We start from the raw sequence: 14547 nt of genomic DNA, 5'->3' as shown, positions 1-14547 counted from the left end.
TTTGAGTGGTTTACGGGACAGCCAATGAGTACGTTGATGGTCCAATTTTATTTTTTCAAAAAGTAATTAAAGAGTTTGACAAATAAATAAAAAATAGAAAATAGAAAATTAAAAATTAAAAATTATAATTAAAATTTAAAAAGGAATTTTTTTAAATTAAAAAATTAAAAATTATAATGACCGGAAGGGTCAAGGATCGTCACGGACCGCAGTGGCAGTGAAGATTTATTGGCGTGACCCTCGGTGGCTCCTACGTACTCTATGCATTATTGTCTCTATGAGATGATCATGATGTGAACAAAGTAGAGCAGATGATGCGCTTATAGGGTCACATTTCTATTTCTATTTCATTTCTATCTAGATCAATGGTATGAGAACAGAAGTTAAATTCATTGCAGGGCTAGACACATAGGTAGCAAAACAAAGCCACAGGTCTCGCTAAATTACCGTATTTCTACTTCCGTGGAAATAGCGGTTATTTAAGGCACAAGTGACGCGCCATACTAGAGCTCTCATTTCTAGTGCTTGTGCCTTGATGATGTGGTAAGACGACATTGGCGTTTTGGATCGTTCAATTTGGTAAATCACGTTGTATAAGAATTAACTAAATTTAATTAATTTTATTGTCGGTGAGTGACTGTGATGTCGCCAACTTGTTGCAAACCAGTTTTACTACTTTCTTAATTTGATTGTATCTATTGACGACGCGCACAATTCATTATCATTGTTGCGTAGACTTGCGAAAGGAAGAGGATAATCTGTTGCGTTAAGGTAGAGAGCGTGTCTTTTCTAGCCAACAATATCCATAATTATGTGTCTCTCTAGCTATTCTAGCGATTGACTATGGGCTGTTGCCATTCCAAATTAGCACGAGCTGAAAACGGCTCGTCGGCAGAGGTAAGAAAAGTGGCTGCGTAGCGCTGTGTTTCTAGGGACAATTAGGTTGCCAACTTTATTGATGACGTCATAAAGTAAAGCGCGCGTTAGAAATGGAGTTGATCGATTTGTTGTATGATTTATTCTAGAATTCTGCGACTGGTACGCCGACGAATTCACATGAAATAGTTCTCAGAAACGGTGGAAGACTAAGGCGTCAGAATTTCATTACAAGTATCGGACTTGTCGCTCTCTTGTTAAAAGCAGCTTGCTTGTTTGCGTGGGCGTTGGATTATGTGATATTTTACGTATTTTTCTGTTCTAGATGGAGAAAATCAAGAGCATGAATTGCACAATGCTGCGTTTTTCCCAAACTTGTTTGGCTTCAGTTTTCCAAACGGTATTAAACGGTTTATTTCAATCATTATCAAACATTGTTTATGACAAAGATGTATAAATGAATATTTAAGGTGGAAGCAGAAGACAAACATAAGTCAATGGTTGTGGTGTCACCATTGAAGAGATTGACGAAAACGAATTTTATTCCGAATTGGCAAACATGTATGCACACTTAGGAATCAATCAAGGTTCCAGTAGTTTGAAGATCAAGGAGATTGGCGAAAGCGAATGTTCTTCTGAATTGGCGAACTACACAAGAACTGGAGGTGACTGGATAAATAAATTTTGTGTGTGTGTGTGTGTGTGTGTGTGTGTGTGTGTGTGTGTGTGTGTGTGTGTGTGTGTGTGTGTGCACTGGCCGGTATATTCACCATGTTTAGAAACTGCTTCTGACCTCATTATAAAAGAAGTCAATGTGATAGCTGCAGAAAACCAAATGAAGGTAAGAAAGACGGACAAAACAAGCAAACGACTTATTCGTTTGTGTGCATGTAAGGAGTTAGAAGAGAAAAGCATCGAGAATGATCCATCACACCAGACAACTGTGACCATTGGTTGTCGGAGTCCTTTGACGTTGCCACCTAGTGATGGAATGATGAGGGGAAATTGGCAAGACGAGCAAATGCTTACAAACGACATCGAGAACCAAAGAACAATATAGTACTGATTACAGTTACTCCTTTTCTTGTGTTGTATTCATTTGTTTGCCATTGTGTCACGTGAATTCTAATTTCTTGATTAACTGTGTGCGCATATGTCATGTGTTAATTAATATATTATAGAAACGCCTGACCGTGCGCAAAATCTATTGCACATGAAATGGAGGGATGAGATTGAGTCGTACATGAGGGAAATGTGCGTGGGAAAGAGCAGCGACGATGAGTCATCGATAGATAAAGACGTTGTGAGCAGCAGTGCGTCGCTTGTTACTAGGACAGACGAAATGATGGAAAAGATGGAACGGAAAGAGAGAGAGAGAAGTCAATGCCCAAAAATAGTTCGAGATCACGAGGTAGCTTATGGTTGGATTAAGTTTGGCATGTGAATTGTGTATGTGTGTGTGTGTGTGTGTGTGTGTGTGTGTGTGTGTGTGTGTGTGTCTGCGCGCACGTTTGTGTATTTACCGCAGTTACGTTAATCAGTAATTATCTCTGGTCTTTTAAGTATAAAACGCTTTTGTTTACAGGAAGCTTTAGTATGGAGGAAATGTAGTGGTCGAAAAAGAGAGTGGATACGTAGAAGAGACCTAAGGCAACCTCGTGCAAAGAGAGTTATAGGGTAGCAGCAAGAAAGATGGTCCATCACACCAGACGGCAGCTGTCAACAGTGATGGTCGGAGCGCTCCAATGGCGTCACTTAGTGATACGGACGAAAAGGTGAGAGGAAAGGGAAAGAAGAAAGTCACGTGGAAAGGGAAGCAAAAAGTACTGACAAACGTTTCAGAGAAACAAGGTATCCTAATTATAATAGCTTTTTTCTCTGATACTTTTAGTTGTTTGCTGTCTGTACGTGCCTGAGTGTGTGTTTATCATTTTTCTTAATCAAATATCTACATAGAGATGTCTGACTTTGCGCAAAGTGTGAAGGTGAGGGAAGAGATTGAGATCAGAGGCGTCGCTGGACGTCCAAAATTGGGGGGGGGCAGCGCTAGGATTATCGCCACGCTGGAAGAGCAAGGCTTCTTATCGTGCCCCGCGTTCGAGAGTGCTAATCATTCAACTAAACTGGCCTCGTGTGTGTGTGTGTGTGTGTGTGTGTGTGTGTGCGTGCGTGCGTGCGTGCGTGCGCGCGCGCGCGCGCGTGTGTATCACAATACACAGAGAAGCAACATTGGTAGATACAGAGGGATGAGTTGTCATATTCATGATAATGTATTTAATTGGGTTACACTAAAGGCATACGCTGGTCAGTAATATCAGCAAATTGCAACACTAAGTCCTCGACGTTGGCTTCTAGATCTGCTGTAAGTTCCTTTTCAAAAGACATGAGTGCTAGTGAGCGGAGCCGATCATCCGACATTCGAGTTCTTAGCCAAGTTTTCAGTCTTTTCAGTGCAGAGAACGATCTCTCTGCATTTGCAGATGTCACTGGAGTGCACAGAAAAATCTTGAACAGTTGCAAGACAGCTGGAAACAAGGCTCTACAACCATGGTCAACAAAGAATACGGTCAATTCCTTGACAGTGTGAACGGTGTTTCGCCAGCATTCTGCTTAACAAAGTTATAGAAAACCTGAAGCTGGGCTTTCACATGACTTGGAGGAGCATCAAAGTCGTCGTCGTAGAAGTGTACTACATCTTCGACCATCTGTAAGTCGGGTTCTTCAGTTGTTGCGGATTCTAGAAGTAGACTCTGAACTTTCATAGCAATCGTCACATCCTCACTGCAGAACCGGTCTCTGAGCTGTGTCATCAAAATATCCAAGAGTTCGAAGTACATTGTTCTACAGAGTTCTTCTGCACTCTTTGGACTATGGTGTTCAGAACCACCTGTATCCAATCGTCTTGGTAGTCGCCTTTGTCTCTGTAGTCCAGGTGGCTCCAGTCCCAGTCTCCGACTATCATTGAGCAAAAACTTCCATAAATAATTGAACTCTTTGTCACTTCTGTAATCTTCGAAAGTTTTGATGACAGACTGTGCGTACTTTCTTGCCAGCTGAAGATCCACTGTGGAACCTTGGAGGTACAGAGACATCGCCTGTGTTACGTTCAACACCTTGTCCAACACGGAGATCCAAAAGAAAAAGCCAAAAGTAGAGATGGACTTGAGAAGAGCGGCAGCATCAGCTCCAATTATTGCATCATTCTCCAGTTCTTCTAGAGTTTCTAGCATTGCCTCGAACTGCTCCTTTACGGTATGAATGGACGAGTATCTCGATGACCACCTACTTTCACAGTGACGCTTCAACGTTTTTGGGCAATTGCCCAGTTGGCAGTCAGCCTCCAATCGTCGTCTTTGCACTTCCTGAAAAATCGAGTGTCGTTTTGCCGACCTCTCCAGTAGTTCATAGAGAGTAGAAACGATGCCAAGCTGGTTACGAACTGCTATTACCCCTTTGCAAGCATCCTGTAAGGTGAGATTTAGTTGATGGGCGTAGCAATGCACGTAAACGGCTTTCTTCGCAACTTCCCTAACTCTGCTTGCCAAGCCTGAATACCTACCCCTCATGTTAGCAGCCCCATCATAGCACTGCGCTCTAAGTAGAGCCATTGGTAGATCAAGGCGTGACATAACATCCGTCAACAGCTGAAACAAAGACTCACCATCTGTCCTTGCCAGAGGCCAAAAGCCAAGAAAACGCTCTCTCACTTGAAGACTGTTAGTTACATAGCGAATGCAAACAGACATCTGCTCAACTTTTGACAAGTCCACGGTTTCATCGCATATGACTGCAAACATCCCACTTTCCTTGGCTTCCTTCACTATCGTACCTTGGATATTGTCTCCAATTAGACTTATTATCGCATTCTGACTTGACGGACTGGTGTAGTGAGTTCTTCCCTGTAAGTGACGCTTCAGATCTGAGCTACTTCTGGACATTAGCTCAAGTAGCTCCAGGAAATTTCCTCTGTTCAGTGACTGATCTGTTTCATCATGACCTCTCAATGGAAGGCCTTGACGCCCTAGGAAAAGGATGGCTTCAAATATCTTTTTGACATTACTTCTGTTGAGAAGGATTTGAGCTTGATAACCGGAACTCATTTGTTGAGCAACAGAACTTCCTTTCACGTCCAACTGTTTCAAACTTTGCCACACACCCATACTTGACGTATGACTGAGTGACGTTTCGTGATCTCTAAAATCACTTACGGCTGACTTCCAGTTCTTGAATCCTCTGCTTATGAAAGCCTGATCAGGCTTTCCATGCTTGTCTAATCCAACACTGACTGTAAGCCGGCAAGGAAAACAAAACGCAGCATCAATGCCCGAACTGTACTCCAACCACAAGAACTTGGTATACCAGTGCTCCTGAAATGATCTCAGTCTCTGGCCAAATGTACGCTTAGGAAATTCCCCCAACTGCAAGTCATTCCCAAGGAGTTGGTACGGGCCATTGTTGACTACGACGTTTTGAGGACCCCTCGCTGGGTCACGCTCAGCAAGACAGACTGGAAGTGTTTCGGAAGTACTGGAAAGATGAAGGGAAGACTCTAATGGCAATTCTGATGCAGTGGAAAGTTCATTCGCGACAACACTAAACCTTTCAGCTGAACCACCAATCTGGCTTCCCTGCGTAGACAACCTTGAACTTGACGCAACACCAGCAGGAGTAGAACGGCGTCTAGCAAGAAAGACATATTCCGAAACTGACTGAATCATCACCATACGGAAAGAAACTACTTCATGAAGCTGGTTAACAGCTTTTGACCCTTCCGTTTCTCCGCTGCCTTTCCGGGTTCCGAAGACACAACTACTGCGTAACGCACGCTAAATTTTGTACGGAACTTCGAGGCATTGTACGATATGAAATAAAACCTACAAGTCTAACACATTTTGTAACAGTTCCATTTCAGTAGAATGCGGAGTTAGCTACTACGCAGTAACATATCACTAGACATTGTCAATTGTCTAGACGGCCACGCCTACTAATATTGGGGGGCCATGGCCCACCCAGGCCCCTATTGAGCGACGCCTCTGTTGAGATTGAGTCTTCCATGCGTGGAACGTGCAGAGAAAAGAGTAGGAACGATGATGTACCATCGAGTGAAGACGGTGTGAGCAGTGGTGTGACGCTTGAGAATGGAAAAGATGAAATGATGGGAGAAACGAAAATGAAAGAAATACCCAGGAAGGACAGGCTCAAGCGCACAATTGGTTTCAGATCTCAAAGTGTGTGTGTGTGTGTGTGTGTGTGTGTGTGTGTGTGTGCGTGCGTGCGTGCGTGCGTGCGTGCGTGTGTTTATGTGTAGCTATCGAAATTTTGTGTGTGAGTGTGTGTTCAAGTCTGTGTATTTACCTTATAAGGTCATTTAAAAATCGCCTTTTATAATTATACTGCAAGTGTATACAGGTAGCTCTGACATGGAGGACATACCAGTGGGTGGAACGTTAGATGAAATGAATAAAACTATAGGAAACATTTCTGAGCGTCTCGTTTCCGAGAAGTTACAATGGAGTAGCACGGAAGATGGTCCATCTTACCAGGAGAATGTGCGCAGTAGCAGTCGGAGTGATTTGATGTTATCACTTGGTGACGGAATGAAGAAAAAGAAAGGAAAGAGAAAGTCAAGTGCAAAGACAAACACATCAAGACAAAAGATACAAGAAAAGGTACATGCACTAACGGTAGTTACATTTGCTTGTTTTTCTTGTCTTTTTTTGGTTAAATGTGTCGAAAACATTATACGGTTTCTATATTATATTATTGTAGTGGCATCGTCCGACATGGCGGAAAGAATGTTAAGAAAAGAGTTAGAACAAGAGATCTACAATGAAAATTATATCCGGAAAATGTACAGAAGAAGATGGAGTAGGAATGCACATCAAGACAGAGTGAACAGTGGTGAGCAGCTTGGTCTAAGGTTGTCATTAATTCACGAATGATGCAATGATGGATGATAGAAGAAAATCAGCGACGTAGGAACCTACATTTGGTTGAGGGCACACATTTTCCTGTGGGCGTGGCTCGGCAAACAAGGATAAATTAATGTATTATTAATTATTAATATCTATATAGATGCATGCTACGCAGCAAAAACAGTAAATCAACATTTAGTGTTAGTTCAGTATGTCATGTCAATGTTATCAGTTTCTACGTTTGCCATCCATAGATATTAGTAGGTCAATCGGCAGCTACACTACTACATCTAGCAGTGGTCTTGGCCAAAATCAAACTAGCCTCGTACCAGACTCTCTCGCGTCGTCGTGCCCGGTTCCCGTATATCTCCGGCGTTGTCGTGTTATACGGGAACCGGGCACGACGGCGCGAGAGGGTCTGGTACGAGACTAAATCAAACTTAGTCAAACTGTAATGGAGGAATATGTGCACTCCGGCCCTGTGCAGGCCCCCTGCTTCCTACGCCTATGCAAACCGAAATGGACTGGCAAGAAAAGAAGGAACGGATGTCAAGAAGTTTGAGAACACCAGATAGCAGTGTACGACAAAGCTTCTTCTATAGGCATGGTAGCTTAATTAATTAATTAAAGAGCTAATACTTGATTGGCTCAAAGTACGTAGAAGCATGTCTTAGAGTTGATTTTAGCATTAGGCGTAAATATACGATTGTTTGAAAGAGGAGACATTAGGCTACTGCAGCAAATAGATTCGGTTTGTGTCTGTCTGTGCTTTGGTAGCTCTGCACGAGAGGCCATCGGAAACAGAGGTATTTGTCCGCAGGTCTAGAGGTAGGGTGTGGTAGAGGTTTCGTTCTCATTATAGAACTAGCCAAATCCATCGATTGCCATGGATCAAGAATAGTTACCTAGCGTCTCTACGTTGCCCTAGATTTAATTCATACGTACACAATTGCGTTGGACCGAGATCTTTAGCGTCCGAATCTAAAACGGTATCCGAACTACTTAGATACTCGGAACACCTAAAGCTAAGTATCTTATTTATAATATATGCGTTCTGTTTTGTTGAATGCAGTGGAAGCGAAGCGTGAAGGTGATGTCGTATTGGAGGAATTTGACGATACTATCGAGCCTTCAGCGGATCGATCATGGCAAAATGGTAGAAGTGTTACTGCTCCATCAGATCGACCAGAACGAGGAACGTTGGACCCATTCCTCTAAGGTTGGCTTGGAGTTACGAAACGATGAAGGAGAAAAGAGAAGTTGGAAGACATGAAAAGATGAAAGAAACGCCAACATCGCACGTGAGCTAATGCTCCATCAATGTTGCATGAACACGCTAGAGCATCAGACATAGTCGCGATATTCGTTGTGTAGGTGATGCCACTACTAGTGAGAGTGATGTGTCGCCCTATTGGCCTTATCGTGAATGGATGGAGAATGGAAGTTTGAATAGAGATAACTCCGGGACGACAAGTGCACACGAAGAAAAGAAAGAGATGGAATATCGCTACGAGATTGAGAAAGGTTTGGAAGCGGAGAAGACCATCAGTCGCTCCAGCGCCAGTTCCCGGTATCTAAAGTACTGATGTTTCTCTTTTTGCTTTTCTGTACACCTCACTGTTATGTATGCAGTGTGGTATACATAACTGTACAGTATAGCTAGCCTCGGCCTCCCAGACCCGTGTATCGGGCCGAGGCTAGAGACATATCTATCAATGTGTATTTCTTTATTCATCATCTCTTCTCTTCTATTTGTAGAAATCATAGAAGAACGTTATGATGTAGAAGCTGTCGACGTTGACGGCGTACAAAACAATCGCGAAGACGACAGCCAGACACACCATGCTAACATCTTGATCTCTCCAGCCTCTCCCCCACTTCTCTTACCACCATGTCGTCGTCCATCCTATGGTACAGAAACCGACGTGGTGCTCCCCAATCAACCAGCAAAATAGATCATTTTGAGGGAAGAGGCTGGCGTTCGAAAAGCTGCAAGACCAACCACAACAAGAGTAGACAATGCTGTTGTTACTGCGCATATGCAGGTATATAAAAACAATATAAAAATTGGGCATGGATAGTATATGTAGGTAGTGGGTAGTATACATAGTCTAGGTAGATTAGGTAGAGTAGTGGGAGGTAAAAATCTAAATATCCGTTTATATGTAGTATCGGGATGAATTGTTTGTGTTAGTGTCAATAAACTATGAAACCGCAAATCTTGTGTCTCGTGCCAATCTCGCTCAGTACCTTAGATTACTCGAATCGTTATAATGATTGTGGCACGTGACTCCGAGCGAACTACAAATAAGTTGCCGAAGTCACTTGATATATTCAAATGATCATGTCGACCGGTAGGCTTTTACCTTGTGTCATTACAGAGCAACCTTTTCCTTTGTAAAGTGATTAGATAACAAAATGTAGAATCCATTTGCACGTACATGCATTCAAATTATCTACTTTTAATTAAAGATAAAGTGAAAATATTGATCAATTGTAAACTCAATTTTTGTTTTGCGTCTACTACCTAAATGGGTGTTATATGTACTCGTATATATACAATGTATAGCTTACTATGTATAATTAATTTATATCAACCGGAAGCTCCAATTGTCGAATTTCTATGTATACAATGACGTAATTTACGTTAACTGTTAGTTTCGAGCTAAACGTGTGAGAGTTACCTTCTATTGCCTAACATCGTTCGTGGAAATGCGGCAGCCAGATTGACGTCATCGACCAACCGGAAACTCAAAAATAACGACGGGGCCGGACTTACACTCTAACAGGAAATGCTTTGGCGTGCAGACAGTCCAAAAGATGTGATGCAGTACTTTACACACAGTGAAAGGGAAATGGTCTGCCTACATAATGATATCTATATATGCGGTTTTTATTTTAATCAATTAATAATTATTGTTGTTTACTAGCTAGTATTCTACTGTATACATATTCATTATTGCCGAGCGCAGTTATTATATAACTATTGTATTATGTTACAGACGTCAGCTACAGTGTGTGCAAGAGTAATTGCCAAATTTAGCACAACGCACCTTGCGTGCCCCGTAACCTACTTATGCGCGCCCTCCACATACAGTAAATGCATGCAGCTTCATACACAGAATGTTACCATAGAGTCAAGACAAAACCTCTAGCGTTATGACGCAAGAATAGCACGAAAGGAAGTTTAGGCGTCGCGGTTTGAGGCGGGAGATCGATTAGAATGTGTAAACAAAGTAGGAATTTTCGTGTGGGTGCGGCGCGTCGTACACCGACTTCTGCGAAAGTAAACCGACCTTCCTCCGCGTCCGAAACTCACACGTCGCTCAACTATCCGACGACAATCCTCGACGTTTGGAACAATCGAGTTTAGTGATCGATCAGTGGGCGGCGATGGCAGTCGTGCGGCTTCTGTTTGGTGTAATTTCTTTCTTATTTGGGATTCTAGCTCACTCGGCTGCGAGTGAAGGTAAGTGCACTGCAGTAGGAGTCTAGTCTGTATCGGCGTCACGTTATTTTGACAAATTTGGCCTGTTTGTTGGTCGTTCTTTTTTTAGTTTCTGATCGAGTGCTTTCTGCTGACGTTATCAGGCATGTCAGAGTTGACACAACTGAAACATTGAGAGCGTCGTACATAGCAAACTTGAGCGATTCTCGGGCGGATACTTGCGTTAGAGCCGTCGGATCGACGGATGATGAAACGCACATGAGCATCGGTATCGTTTTCGTTGGTTGTCTGGATGTCTCTAGAGTTAGAGTCGAAGTGAAGAGCGATGATCAGAAAGAGTTGGAGAAGGTAAAAGTCGAGATGCGCAAACTGTGCGGCCATTCGTCGAATATTCAGAATTGTAGTCGGGACGGAACGGTTTCTGAAGGATTTCTTGACTACACGTGCGGATTATCTTGCAAGAGAGTGACAGTGTTGATACCGATTGGTGTAACCGTTTGTCGGCTGACTGTCTACAGAAAGCGTACGTCGAATACTTTTGCATCTAATAACAAAAATATTGAGTCTATACCTGTGTAATAATTAATAATAATATGTATTTTATTTTTTATTTTTTTATTGTATATGTTCTTTATAACCGCCCTATGACCGGAACACACACACACACACACACACACACACACACACACACACACACACACACACACACACACACACACACACACCACACACCACACACCACACACCACACACCACACACCACATGCGCGCGCACACACACACACACACACACACACACACACACACACACACACACACACACACACACCACACACACACACACACACACACACACACACACACACACACCACACACACACTGATACAGTACATACTAAGAAGGTGCTAAAGGCTTTTACTTCCTGAAATTTAGTTTCTCCATTTTCTATTGAATGTTGTGTGTTTGTATGTCTGTAATATGTTGCCCTGTGAGGGATCAAACTAAAAGTACCAAACAACCGGTTATTTCTGCAGTTTTGAATTATGACGATATGAAAATTTAGAAGAAAGTTTTACATTACTGCAAATTGAATTACTGTATTCCAACCTGGATGGCAATTACTGGTACACACTTATACATGTGTTAGAACCAGAAGAGGTAGAAAGCTAGCATGGCTTAAAGGCAAGCTCATAGGCAAATTTGGTCTTCTGTAGACCGTGTTTGCTTTGTTTCTGTGCTGCTATATTTCTGGCTGTACTCTAAATGATGATTGATAAGAGCTACTTGTGTGAATTGATGTTTATATGTGGACTTCACATGGTTACGCTGTCTGTAGTCTAGAATTGTTTAGTCAAGCGTCTCCAACTGGTAATAAACCTTTATCTGAGTACATCTTACTCTAACCCTATTAGGATTCTGACAGTGACTAGTGTTCACACTTTCTACTTACAAAGCAGTCACCTACGGTACAAGATAGTACGACTTTCACGTATTTCGCTTGACCCGATATCGAGCGAATTCGTAGGAGTTACGACCTGCGGCAATGCTAATCCAAGTACGAATGGTCGAATGAATCCATTAAATGGTGCTTTTACCTCCCCACTTGGGCTGATTTACAACAGGCAAACGCGCATAAGCGTTGCTTCTACCATGAGAAAGTGTATAATAAAAAAGAGTCACGAACACTAAGAGGGTATCCGGATGTTGCACTTACACTGGCTCAGGACAGACTGAAGTAGGCACGTGGCTCAAATATGGACTTACAAGGTGCTTAATGGCTGAGCAAGACCACCCAGGTAGAGCTACGCTAGCTTTCTACCTCCTCTGTGTTGGAACAGTGACATCCTGGAACTCTGAAGATATCATACTATGATAATCGTTAATGTCTGCAAGTTTATTTGTGTGCTTGATTTGTTAGCAGAATTATATAATCAGTTGTAGGGTACACCAGATGTGGTGTGATAAAAGAAGATATGATATTGTTATTATTAGTGTGTTGCTTTAGGCAATTATTTTTCTAATAGTAGACTTTCTTGTTGTAGCGGCAATTTTGCAGTTATGTGAACCTATGATTATGGACAGAATGTTGACTTCTCTGAAGTTTCAGATAAATTGTTCGCATACCGTTGGGCCTCCTCCATCCAGCTGTCAGGGTGTTCTTTATAAAGTTTCATATCGTCTTAGTGGCAGCAAGCAGAAGTTTGATATACAACAAGTATCACAGTTGACATTTGAACTTAGTGGTCTGACTGCTTACCAAGAATACGAGATAAGAATGCTTGCAGTTTACAAGGAACACTGCCTTGCCATCAAGCCAATGGAGTGGTCTGGTACTATCAGATCAGGATATTCACGTATGACTGTTTATTGTTTTAAATCGTTTCATTCTTAATGTGCTGCTTGCTTTCTGTTCAGCTCCTCCTCGGCCTGAAGATGTGCAAATAGGTGATGTTACTGACACGACTGCTAGTGTGAGCTGGAAGCAGCCTCAACATCCTCAAGGTATCAAAGTTAGAAACGAGATCAGATTTACGGATAAGAGCAGTATGTTGAGAGATATAACACATGGTTGGTCTACAAAGCGATCTGCACGTTTAAACAATCTTGTACCACTGACAAACTATGCAATATTGATAATTGCTATCAATGACGATCAACTCCAAGCAGGAGGCCCAGAAGTAAAAAACGTGAATATGGCTATGAGTAACGCTATACAAATTTCGACTACTGGTTCAGGTAAATGCTGTACAACCACCGACTCCCATTTTGTTGCTACAGTTCGTTAAGTTAATGTCATCCATGAATGTGTCTAGCTCCAACCATTATGGTAGGCTCTGTAAAAGCAAGGTCTGCAGTTGTGACGTGGGATGTTTCAAAAGAGTTACAGTCTCGTAACGTTATGTATATTGTGGAACTCTTTGAGGTGGGCAAGAACAACGTCCTCATACAAGAAGATAGTGTGACAAAGAAAACAACCACTCTAGAGGATCTCAAACCTTACACGATGTATCATGTAGAAGTTTGGGCTAAAGTGGACTCATTGATGACAGAGAAAAGTTCAGAAACATTTACAACTGCTGAAGCTGGTATGACATGTCTATTGTTTTGTTGTCTTTTTGTGATGTTGATTGTTATTAATTGTTATCAGCTCCAAGTCCACCACAAGATGTGAGAGCCAGAAATGTGGGCTCTCGGACAGCGACTGTTTCTTGGTCTCCACCACATGACAGAAATGGTCAATTGATGGAGTACAGAGTGCGTATTGTGCCTGGTGTTAGTCAATGGAAGACAGTTTCTAAGTCAACATTGTCTTATCATGCTAATGGACTACTTCCCAACACTTTTTACCGGGCGTATGTTGTTGCAATCAATAACAGGAGCAGAGAGTTGATTAGTGAGTTTGCAACGACTACGTTTACAACGAATACGGAAGGTACGTTGGATTGGTGTGCAGATGCTATGTATTGTACCTTGAGTTGCTGTTGTTTTCTCAGCTTCTTCTCCTCCACAAAACTTTTCTTATTTTAATTTAACATTTAGTTCAGTTGTGATCACATGGCACAAGCCACTCATACTTCACGGAACCGTTTCTAGATATAATGTTTCCTTCTTTGTGTCTGGCCACAAAGTTCGAAGGTTTTCTACAAAGAAAGTGTCTCAATATGTAGATCGTCTAAAGGCATACACTCATTACAGAGTGCATGTTCGAGCTGGTACATTGATGAACAGTTCACCGAGTAAGTTGTTGTGGAGTGATCCAGCAATTGTGAACATCACCACCAAACAGACTTGTAAGATATTTTGATAGAATGAAGAATTACCATTCAGTCACGTTACGTATAATGTATTCTGTTTGTTTTATGTTTGTTGCTGTAGCTCCATCTCAGCCTCGTGAATTACAAGCACCACGTTCTGGCATAACATCACGGTCATTGCAACTTCAATGGAAGAAGCCAGATCCATCAAACGGAAACATCCAGTTCTACAGAGTTTATCTTTGGGAAAAGCTGAAACCGTCTACTTCTTCGACGATCACACGAGAAATACCAACACCAGACGATTCTCTATCAACTAATGTCACACGTCTGTCACCTTCCACTGCATACTGGGTATCCATAGCTGCAGTCAACGTGGAAGATGGAAACGAACTCGTTGGGGAACAAACGTCACATAAAGATATTAAAGTCAAAACATTAGATGAAGGTAAACATATTTACACTACAACAATGTTAATGATAGTTGTACATTGTTTGGTGTCTTGGTAGCTCCTACTAAACCCTCCAATTGCACCATACTTGATCATAACG

The 14547-nt window shown here is 42.1% G+C and overlaps 2 protein-coding genes and 1 long non-coding RNA gene across 3 annotated transcripts in view; 2 read left to right on the top strand and 1 right to left on the bottom strand.

The window, feature by feature from the left end:
- Window positions 1-3099: 3099 nt before the first annotated feature.
- Window positions 3100-5600, bottom strand: LOC134185292 (zinc finger MYM-type protein 1-like). Its single transcript, XM_062653074.1, has one exon. The coding sequence runs from the start codon at window positions 5598-5600 to the stop codon at window positions 3444-3446; it is 2157 nt and encodes a 718-aa protein (XP_062509058.1). The 3' UTR covers window positions 3100-3443.
- An 817-nt stretch (window positions 5601-6417) lies between these two features.
- Window positions 6418-7942, top strand: LOC134185505 (uncharacterized). Its single transcript, XR_009970791.1, has 3 exons — window positions 6418-6545; window positions 6646-6777; window positions 7864-7942. It is a non-coding gene; the product is annotated as an uncharacterized LOC134185505 (long non-coding RNA).
- A 2146-nt stretch (window positions 7943-10088) lies between these two features.
- The window catches only part of LOC134185736 (receptor-type tyrosine-protein phosphatase S-like), an 11444-nt gene continuing 6985 nt past the window's right edge, over window positions 10089-14547 (top strand). Inside the window, exons 1-9 of the mRNA XM_062653602.1 lie at window positions 10089-10260; window positions 10349-10762; window positions 12283-12594; window positions 12656-12976; window positions 13054-13326; window positions 13389-13673; window positions 13735-14031; window positions 14117-14443; window positions 14506-14547. The exon at window positions 14506-14547 is cut by the window's right edge and continues 65 nt beyond it. Coding sequence (XP_062509586.1) covers window positions 10185-10260; window positions 10349-10762; window positions 12283-12594; window positions 12656-12976; window positions 13054-13326; window positions 13389-13673; window positions 13735-14031; window positions 14117-14443; window positions 14506-14547 — 2347 coding nt within the window. The 5' untranslated portion in view covers window positions 10089-10184. The remainder of the gene's footprint in view (window positions 10261-10348; window positions 10763-12282; window positions 12595-12655; window positions 12977-13053; window positions 13327-13388; window positions 13674-13734; window positions 14032-14116; window positions 14444-14505) is intronic.

Source organism: Corticium candelabrum, chromosome 10 (assembly GCF_963422355.1).
Source record: "Corticium candelabrum chromosome 10, ooCorCand1.1, whole genome shotgun sequence".
Classification (NCBI taxonomy): domain Eukaryota; kingdom Metazoa; phylum Porifera; class Homoscleromorpha; order Homosclerophorida; family Plakinidae; genus Corticium; species Corticium candelabrum.
This window is presented reverse-complemented; position numbering and strand designations above follow the sequence as displayed.

Bases quoted from the DNA above. Each gene is read 5' to 3' on its own strand.
- LOC134185292 (XM_062653074.1), bottom strand. From the start codon at position 5,600: ATGGTGATGATTCAGTCAGTTTCGGAATATGTCTTTCTTGCTAGACGC.